General features: G+C 43.8%; 1 protein-coding gene across 1 annotated transcript; it reads right to left on the bottom strand.

Annotated features, from left to right (window-relative positions):
• Positions 1 to 4654: 4654 nt before the first annotated feature.
• Positions 4655 to 8979, bottom strand: LOC310781808 (dual specificity protein phosphatase 7-like). The gene is made up of 3 exons (XM_083642438.1): positions 8257 to 8979; positions 7066 to 7494; positions 4655 to 5436 (listed from the first exon to the last, which is right to left on the bottom strand). Exons 1-3 carry the CDS (start codon positions 8666 to 8668, stop codon positions 5126 to 5128), a joined length of 1152 nt encoding a protein of 383 aa, XP_083498564.1. The 5' UTR covers positions 8669 to 8979; the 3' UTR covers positions 4655 to 5125.
• Positions 8980 to 10793: the final 1814 nt, after the last annotated feature.

Here is a 10793-nt window from a genome sequence, read left to right as displayed (position 1 = left end):
TATTATTTGTCCTTTGCATAATTAATTTCGCCTTTACCATTAGACAACTGTTTTACTTAAAGCACAATTATGCCACACTGTATACAGGTATGGCGCGCACACGGAAAAAAAAAAACGCCCAAATTTTTTTGGGCAGTACTCACATTATAAGCTGCAGCAGTGATCCTTCTTTATCATCACCAGTAGTTTGAACACTGATATAAATAAGCTGATGAAGGAGACTAGTCAGTCCCTGACTCTAGCTAAACTCACTGGTAGAAATCTCACCTGTCTCACTCTTTATGTTGTGTTATTGTCAGTGTGAATACAGTGTGTAGAAATCAGAAGCTTAACTCCCAACAGCTCATAGCTCAGTCAGCTGAGCGGCTGTGTCGCTGTCTCTGTCTGACAGGTAGACTGTTGGTTCGATTCCTGATGGAGGAGACATATTACAGCACTGCCCTGTCTTTAACATCACCAGCGTAGCGCCTCCTACAGGCAGATACACAGAGCGACACAGCGCCTCCTACAGATCCACTGAAATGGACACTGTGGACAGACTGCAAAGAGATCCAGACATGTCATATACTGAGTCTAGAGCAGTTTTTCAAAAAGTTATTTTTACGCCTAGCAGCAGCCAGGAGGAGCAACCAGAACAGTTACATAAAACATATTTCCGATGTCAGTAAAATTTCAGCTCTCTGTGGTTTTCTGTCTCATAACCCTCTGCTCATGTCTCTGCAGAGGTCAGGGGGGGAGAACATCCCCCCCCTTAGCTCCAGGCAGTGCCAGCTGAACGGGATTAGAACCCACAACCTCTGGCCCCAGTTTCACTGTGTGTATTATTCCTTCACACCACCAGCTGCCCTTCACACTCACAGCTCTTCTCCGGGCGCTCTTGTCTCTTCCCTCTGCCTGTCATTATTCAAAACTGACTGAGGCTCGAACCCACGACCGCAAAAGTGGCTGAGGTCTCAATATTGCCAGGCAGCAAGCCTACTCTCTGTGCCACCAAGTCAGACTGATTGAACGAGGTTTTCTCAGGGCTTTAAATGACTCTTTCCTCTGGCTGTCGACATTCAAAACTGACTGAGGCTCGAACCCACAACCTCAAAAGTCACTGTGGCTCAAACCCACAAGCACCAAACTGCTAGACAGCAATCCAACTCTCTGAGCTAGTGGGCCATAGTGATTAAGACTAGACGATTAAAGTATAGTCTTTATGCATCTTAAAATATGTTTTGAAGGGACCTTTTAAGTTGAATAGTATTTGAATTATATTAATATGACGTGAGTTTCTATTCGCCTTGCACAGAAAACCTTTTACTTTTATAAAAGGAAAAGGGGCTAGTGCCGCACTAGCTTCCTCCCCTGTTTCCAAGCTCACCAGCCACCACTGATATATACACACACACACACACACACACACACACATATATATATATATATATACTGTATATATATATATATATATATATATACATATATATATATACATACATACATACATACACACACACACACACACACACACACACACACACACACACACGTTATGGGACACTTTATAACTATATAACGATTAACTATAGAGGGTATATTTTCATGCCTGATATATATACCATATATATATATATATGTATATATATATACCCTATATACCATATAGGGTATATATATATATAAAAAGTACCAAAAAGTAGCTTAAAGCACTCCAGTAATCTCACCATTTGAAATGTGTATTTTAATGATTGGTTTACTCTAGGCAAAATATGAGCCAATATTTTCTGCCAATTGAAATCACACTTGTTCATAGTATAGTATACACACCCTGATTCTCCTATACTGCACACCTGAATCTTGTTTTGGCTGGGATTATGGAAAAATGATATATACATTTTTGAGAAAGATTGTTTTTGCGTGATTGACTATAGTGATGATGTTGCTGGAGCAGGACTTTAAGAAGGAAAAGGGGTAATGATCATTCTCAATAACATGAAGTTTCCAGTGTCAATAGTCCTTCCCAAAAACACGTCATATCCTAAAAATGGTGCCAGTACAGTGTTGCACTGTTACAGTACAGCGTTACACTGTTACACGACAACAAACACTGCATGACCACTTCCCCTCCCTCAATGACAGCATGGATATGAAGATATCAAGGAGCTCATATTTCCTCTTTCCAAAGAAGGAAATGCGTGATGTGGCTTTTTGGAAATAAAACCCTAAAAACAGGATATTGCATATTTGCCAATAAATGTTGAACCACAAAGAAAAAAGAAAAATGCAAACTGTAGCTCTGATAAAGCTCAAAATGCCGATCGTGGAGCAGTGCGATTTAACTGTTATTACTGTACGAGGTGTGGTGCACAGGAAGTTGCGTACAGTAGCGTATCTGTCGAGTACATGCTGTGTCACCTTCCTCTTCCTTTCCAAACTGTTTGACTGACTGGTGGTGGGTGTGTCTGCACTGTTTGACTGACTGGTGGTGGGTGTGTCTGCACTGTGGTAGTGTGAGAGATCTGGCCCCGCTAGAAAATTAAAATCGTCAACTTAGGTAGACATGAATATTTCAATGTCCACAATGGGGTACGGTGGCGCAGTCGGTAGCGCTGTCGCCTCACAGTTAGAAGGTCCTGAGTTCGATTCTCGCCTGGGACACTGTGAGCGCTGTGGTTGTGTTCCCCCCATATCTTCAGTGCCTACTGCCCAGGTGGGGTATCTCGTCGTAAGGGCCTTTCTCTCTGTGTGGAGTTTGCATGTTCTCCCCGTGCTCCCCCAGGGGGTTCCTCCGTATATAACCCCCCCACTAAAAACATGCAGAAGATCAGATCGTCATCGTCATCCGACCAGTGACGACAACATCCGAAGTTGGTCCCTGGGCGCTGTACGAGAAAGCGACCACTGCTCCTGGCCTGCCCCTCGGAGGAAAGGACATGCCTGGATGGGTTAAATGCAGAGGACACTTTTCACCGGCCACCGTCAGCATGAGTGTGTTGTGGCCGCATGCATGTATTGTGGTGTTCGTGTGACAATAAAAGACGGGCTTGTCCGTTACGAGAGTCAAAACGTAAACAAAGACAACTCTAAAGGCCTACAAAATTACCCTTCAGCCGGAGGCAGAGCTCGCCGTCATCGGCTGCTCGGAGTCTTCTCTGGACTTCCCTACAGCTGTGCAACAATCTCTGACACTGGGGACAACTGTTGCCAAAAAACTCATTCTGAAAGAATGGAAGTCCCCCTCTTCACAACTATGGTTGACGGACATGATGATCTCTGTTATAAGGCTGGAGAGGCTCAGATCCTTGAGAACCAACTCACTTAAAAAGTTTCTAACTATTTGGGACCCGTTTCTGGCCTACCTGGACGAGGTTAGGGGCTGTGGGTGTCTTGCACGGCTGGTTTCTGTTGGGACCCCATGCGCGACATCTCTTACAAGTATATATTAAGCACCTTGGATGGTAGCACCACATTATAACTCTTGATATACCGTATGTATGTTTTTCCCCGTTACTGTGTCTGAGCTTGTTCATTTTTGTTCATTATATATTGTTAAAATTGAAAATAAAAAAACATAAACAAAGACAAATGGCGCATATTCAAGTAAAAATATACAATATATTTGTTGTATAAACTTGTACATGTCTTGGACATTTAGTTTTACATACACTATACATCAGGTGATAGGGTCACTTTCACATCCTTCATGATTTTGGAGAAAATGTCCCCTGTAACCAAACTCTATGTACATCTTTTACAAACATAGCAAACTAAACAGCCCTTGGATGCACTTAACCCATTGATACCTGATGCAGCGTTTGCGTGTATATCCCTCATTTGTGTGTGTATCCCTTTAAGACCGCGAACCGTCTTAAAGGGATACACACACAAACGCTGCATCGGGTATCAATGGGTTAAGAGGCTTATGACGAGATACAGATGCCTTTGTATAAAAATCCCTGAAAATGTCTTTCTATGAGGTAAGAACACATGACTTCCTTTCATTCCCTCTCATACATCAAAGTCACTCAGAGGCCCGTCTGTTCTGAGAGCAGACTGGCAGTTAGAGAACAGCTAATTACACATCACGTTTCCCTTAACAACATTATGCCCTGGTAGGAGTAGCTGCAGACTGAAAATAATGTCCATTCCTTTATACAAGGATTCCTTGCCCAATTCGTTCAGTTCACGCATGGCAAAAGTCAACCTTAGACACAGCATTACCCTCGACCTGCTAAGTGACAACGAGTTACGTTTCATGTTAAAGGTAAAGGCCACAGGAACAACAGGCAATATGAGCAAAAGGTTCCCAAACGATGTCCTTGACAGAACATAATCACACGCAAATACTGCCGTTATAATCAACAGAATGGACAAGAGCTTTGCTGAAGAATACGCTTTACCGTTGATATTATGCAGAGGGTGGCCATTCAATCAAAAACAATGTGAAGAACTTATTGTCTGAGATCGTGGTGTTTCCCATTAAAAAGACATTACTGAAGGTGTTCTGAATAAAAGCAGAGGACCAAATGTTTTCCGTGGTCTCTGAGAGAGCTCTCTGAGAGCTGCAAACTAAAGTTGAGGACTGTCGTCAAAAGCAAAACCGGAGAATAACTGAAGGCCAGTTCACTGTAGTAGCTTACCCCCCCCCCCCCCCCCCCCAGCTAGAGTACCATCACATCTCTGATTGGTCCCTCAGAAAACATTCGGATTGGACAAAGCCTCCTTTCAGACCATCAAGGCAATAAACCAGAATCGATACAAAGAAATACTTAAAACATCCACTTTACAGCTGGTGATGAACAACAAAATGGTCAAACCACAATCCTGGAGTTAACCCATTGATACCTGATGCAGCATTTGCGTGTATATCCCTCATTTGTGTGTGTATCCCTTTAAGACTGCGAACCATCTTAAAGGGATACACACACAAATGCTGCATCAGGTATCAATGGGTTAATGCCATGTCAATTGAATAGCGAAAGTCATCCTCGTGTCAGAATTTAAGGCATCAGGGATTGGACGTACTGGGAGCATGTCCTACGCATAAGAGCTGTGTTTTCCATGCAGAAATACTGTAACCGACTGACTGCCCGAGTCAGTCAGCTAGCGAGACATGTGACAGAGACACGGCTCTAACCGATCCTCATGTCGACCCCAGCGTGTCCAACTGGAAGACGTTGTGGTTGGTCGGCGTGGTGAAGAAGAGCTGCTCCTCGCCGGCGGAGCGGTTGTCGCAAGGACTGTGCAACCCCAGCGTCCTCTCAAAGTCCAGCAGCTGGCCCATGAAGTTGAAGTTGGGGGAGATGTTGGACTTCTTCCTCTTGACGAAGTCGTAGGCGTCGTTGAGCGACAGGTGGAGCCTCTGCATCAGGTAGGCCACGGTGACCGTGACCGAGCGACTGATGCCGGCCAGGCAGTGCACCAGGATCCCGCACTGCTTAGAGCGAGCCTCATCTGGGGAGAGGAAGGGGACAAACTGTGGTTGGTGACAGTGGAGGAAATTAGCCAGGGAGCATGGCCCCCCCCCCCCCCCTTTCATATGTGCATTTTGAGATTACAGAGTGCACAAGACTCAAACTCAGATTCTGGTCAACTAAATCCAAGAACTTTTAAGGGCCTCTTTATAAATCCAAGCACTTTCAAGTACTTTCCAGACCCATGACAACCCTGAACTTTATGCACTAATACTTTTTTTGAGTGCCCCCAAAATTGTGTAATTGTCGCCATTTTTTTTTTTACAGTGGGCAGAAAGTTGGCCCCAAAATATTGTTTACATTTCTTACGCTGGTTAGTGGCATAGGCAGCATATAAGGAAATCACATATATGGCGAGAGAGAAAACAACTACAATATCACTCAGTCAAAATAATCGCAATTCAATATTTTTTTCAAAATCGTTCAGCCCTACCATACCGTGTTCAGATTATTTGACTCTTCTTTGTGATAGAAGTGATCCGGTTGGTGCTACAATAATGGCACTGTTAACTTCTACTGTTGACTGAGAGGGTAGATTAAAATGTTAACAACTCATTTCGATAGAACACTGCACGTAATATCCTCTTTTCACCTTGGTAACAGACAGCAAACAACTGTCAACTACTAGCTGTGCTTCACCACAATCAGGCCAAGTTGCAGTCTTAACTCATGACCTGGCAACACGACACAACACTCAACCCCAGGGAGCGGAAACAATGTTTCCTTCCTTATTCTACCACTAAACCCTGAGGAAACTAGTCCATGGCCCCGAGCCCTGCAACCACCAAACAAACGAGACAAAACACCTGTGGTTTCAGGTACTGGCAATGAGGACAGAGACGGAATCAAGAGTAAAACTCACACATATTGCGTTTGTACCACAACAGAAAAACATACATACACTAATGATGAGATTATTGTGTTGTTACGCTGTCTCGATACAATTCGGGGATATATACTGTTATATAACAATGGTTATTACCAGTGTTGGGGGTAACATTACAAAACTAACATATTACATGTAATATATTACTTTTAGCAGTAACTCAGTAATATAACTTATTACTTATAGGATTTCAGTAATTTTATACCAGTTACTTTGTCAAGTAACTCAAGTTACAAATTTAGTTACATTTGATTAAATCAAAGCACATATTTAAAAAAGATACAATAAGTTCCTAATCAAACTGTGTGTTTTTATGACAATAAGAAAGGAAAATAATAACATTTCGAATTTTGGACTGTTTACACTGATTTCACGGTGGTTGAAATTATTTTTTGGGATGGTTCCAGGGCAGCAATGTCATTCTGCTGCTGCTGTTATTTTGGTGAAAGTAATGCAAAAGTAGTGTAATAAGTAATGAGTTACTCTACACAGAAGGTCATATTGTAAAGTAACTTATTACTTTCAAATGAAAGTAACTAGTAATATGTAGTATATTACATTTTGAAAGTAACTTGCCCAACACTGGTTATTACACGTGGTTATGGAGAGATCGTTCCTCCTGGTCTGCAATGTAAGCTAAACCACCAATCCTCTCATTCTTCCTGGTAAACGTTGAATGTGTTTGTGTTTGTGTTTAATATGGCCAATTAGTGACCCACTCACCAATAAATGATATGGCCTCTGGGAAGAACTGGGACAGGTTCTGGCTCCAGTGGTCCGAAATGGGGATCTGTTTGTACCTGAAGTGGCCGTCATGTTCAAACATGTTGGGAAGGTTGGGTGTGACGTTCAGGATGTACTTGATGTTGTACTGGCCCAGCACGGCTAGGTTAGCAGAGTCTTTGGCGCAGCCCAGGTAAAGGTAGGGAAGGATCTGGACGGGGAAGGCGGGCTGGTTGCTGGGGATGGGGCTCTCCTCGGATTCTGTGGCACTGCTCGGCTCTCGGTCCGATTCCCCGTCGGAGCAATCTGAGCTGATCCGGAGGTTTCCGAAGCCCAGGACGGACAGCGGGGGAGAGGAGCTGGGACAGGAGCTGTCCAGGAGAGTCTCACAGTGTTCTGGGTACTCTGTCTGGAACTTCACAAATCCCCCTGGACAAAGAGGCAGAAAACAAAGATAAGCCTTATAAACGGAGTCACATTTAAGTAATTTATAAATAAAAATGGCTTATGTTCATTCTGTATGTAAATCTCCGGTCATATTGTTGTAAAGAGTACTTGGTCTTAAATAAATGAATAATCTTTTTTATAAGTAGCTGCAGTCCACCCCCCCCCCCCCCCCCCCCCCCCTTCCCCAACAGACCATTCATGAAATGCATGCCTGTTCCTGCTGGAGCAAAACATGGCGCAGCCATTTTGGAATTTTAATTGAGAATCTCAGTGACACACAAACACCATCCGAAACTTTTGAGTAGAAATCCTAAAACCTAACACAACACAGAATGAATGTTTAGTGCAGAACTTGCTAAACACTACAACCAATCTATCATAGAGGGAAACATTATAGCCTATCCTGATTCACAGATTTCCAAAGTTGACATTTGAAAGTTTTAAACCTCTTCTTCCCCGTAAAATCCTTCAGCTCCAGATTGACGTTAACATGATTTGGAAATATCCATAAACGTCCGCTCGAAAGAGACATAACGTTAACGTTAGTACTCCCAGAATAAAGTGAATACGGATATAAATAGCTACGTTATACATGGTGATACAAAGTATCAAAGTACGATGCGGTCTATAAACTCATTCACAGACACTATGTAACCAATTGTAGTAACGGTACATAGGATAAGAGCGTTATAGGAATACTAGAGAGATTTTCCCTTGGTAGGAAAACCTTCTCGCACCACTCACCTTCCAGGTAATACGCCTTACAGCCGTCCTCCCACAGTTTGTGCAGCAGTAGCCCCAGCACCGAGGCGGGAGCCCCGCTGCTCTCCTGCCACTCCACGGTGCACTCATCGTACAGGAGCACCGTGTCCGTCTTGCACCGCCGGACGAACGTCTCCTTGTCGTCGTGGTTGGAGATGATGGTGCGGACGGGGATGTTGCCCTTCTTGAAGCGGCGGAGCATGAGCCCCGGGATGGCCAGGTTGATGGCGCTCTCGATGTGGGAAGACTCGTACAACTCGTGTGAGCGCACGTCCAGCAGCAGCGGAGGAGGAGGAGAAGAAGAAGTGCCCCCGGACTCTAGCGAGAGTTGCAGCCATGCCACGCTTTTGCTCGGCGTCACATTATTAGACATGTCGGGAGACTCAATAATCATACTACTATAATCCACCGCGCACGACGGTCTTTAACAACCACCACATCTCACACCGACCCCGCACCGTACACGTTGCCCGAGTGCAGCGCGCTTCTTCTGCCCGAGCGAAGAAGAGGAGCTGCCCCCTCTTTCCTCTTCTCTAACGTTATTTCCATTAGACAGCGTGTCCGACTTGCCCCAGGGGCTGCTCTCCAGCACTTCTTTCACACACGTTATTCAACAGAAACGGATTACTTTTTTAAACGTCTTAGTTAAGATATAATAATGTCTTCTTCAACTTCAACTACTCCTCCACACTGTAGCGGCCGGGCTCCTCCAAGCACATTCTCCTTCTACCATTCCGATGCATGGGAGTTTTTTACTTTTTTTTTTACTTGACAGAGCAACTCAAGAGGGAGGAGTTTATCCCTTATGATTTAAAGCCATAGCAGAGATATTGCAAAGTTTTGTATCAATTATAATATAATATATAATTATAGACCCTATATGAAATCAGTGTAAGAATCACGATAGCATTATTATATTCTTACAGCGACTAATAGTGTTTTTGTGGTATTAAATAGCAAGTTTATAGTGACCTATTTTATGTTTTCCATCAATATTCCAATAGGCCTTTATTCCCAAAATATTCCTATATGGACGGTATATTGTTGTGTGGTACTTCATAGTGAGCTTATAGTGACCGTAATCGTACTGTATGGTATTTATTTTAGCCTATCTATAAATCTGTTATAGTAGGTCTATAGCAATAGGAATTTCTTTGGCATACTTTTTACCTTCTACAATAGGTACAGCCAGGGATGATATTTTAAAGTTTTGCTGTTATGTGTATACTACAGCATACTTCTCCATTTATTAGAATGATGGGGGATTCTTACTAGCCTCACAACATCATTCCACATTAGGTGGAATTGCATTTCTGTCTATTTAACGGAAGTCCTCAAATCTATATGGACATTTCTGAAGAGATTAAAAAAAATGTTGATTCATTACAACTCTGCCCCTTGTGTTATTTCATGGGGTTGTGGGGTGTTATTACTTTTGCGGATGAGCAGATCAGTATTTTACAGAGTAATCAGACACCCAATTTGGTAGGCAAACATCAACAAATGAGCCCAGCTAATTAGTTTACACCCTGCAGAGGTGTTTTGGTTAAATATGGCCTTCACACACTCTGCTCAGTGTTTTTGTTGTGGCAGGAGAGCAGCTGAAGATTCTAGTCCAGGATGAAGTGTGCTGTTGTTTGACATCATGGTGATCATACTTATCAACCCCAATCACAGATCACAGATCCCCAATCACAGATCTGACACACCCCTGAAACTGCCCTCTTCCTCAATTCTCATTCTATTTATGATGTGAACTGTATCGAGGAAGTGTGTCTCTTGCCGTGTTGTTTTTACGCTGTGCTCACATTCGGAAATGATCTAAAAATTCCTACGCATTTTGTTAGACTGCAGCCACAAGATTCCCCCCCAGGCTCTCTACTGATGTGTATAATACATGTGAATGAGGAGGAAGGAGAGAGAGGGAGAGGGAGAGAGAGAGAGAGAGAGGGAGAGATAGGGAGAGAGGGGGAGAGAGAGAGAGAGGGGGAGAGAGAGAGAGAGAGAGAGAGGGAGAGAGAGAGAGAGAGATGGAGAGAGAGAGAGGGGGAGAGAGAGAGAGAGGGGGGGGAGAGAGAGAGAGAGGGAGAGACAGAGAGAGGGAGAGAGAGATGTGTGTGCAGTGGGAATCCAGCCATGCAGCTCATCTGTCTGCACACGTGAGTGGGAGAGACACAGATGTGCAGTGCAGCAGGATTAACACACACACACACACACACACACACACACACACACACACACACACACACACACACACACACAAATGCCCTCAACCATACACAGATCACAGATACACAACAGTCAGGCAGGCGGAGGCTACACCGCAATACTACACTACACCACCATTTCAACACCTGCAATGCAAGAGCTGTGGAAAACCAACACACACCACCTGTGCCCCTCACACCCTCATACATAGCGTTCCAGTGTAACTCTCCTCCTGGGAGTGCAGAGGTGTTGGGCCTGCCCCAATAAGCCCAATAAGGAACTGTGCTACCCCCATCTCCAACAAACAATGA

The sequence above is a fragment of the Poromitra crassiceps genome, assembly GCF_964638095.1.
Source record: "Poromitra crassiceps genome assembly, chromosome: 8".
Lineage (NCBI taxonomy): Eukaryota > Metazoa > Chordata > Actinopteri > Beryciformes > Melamphaidae > Poromitra > Poromitra crassiceps.
Note: the sequence above shows the minus strand (reverse complement) of the source record. Positions and strands in the feature narration are given on the sequence as shown.

What these genes read in the sequence shown, in the direction of transcription:
- LOC310781808 (XM_083642438.1), bottom strand. Translation starts at nt 8,668, where the DNA reads ATGATTATTGAGTCTCCCGACATGTCTAATAATGTGACGCCGAGCAAA. An exon ending in TAAGGCGTATTACCTGGAAG is followed by an intron (nt 7,495 to 8,256) that starts GTGAGTGGTGCG and finishes CTCTTTGTCCAG; the next exon opens with GGGGATTTGTGAAGTTCCAG. An exon ending in AGAGGCCATATCATTTATTG is followed by an intron (nt 5,437 to 7,065) that starts GTGAGTGGGTCA and finishes TCCTCTCCCCAG; the next exon opens with ATGAGGCTCGCTCTAAGCAG.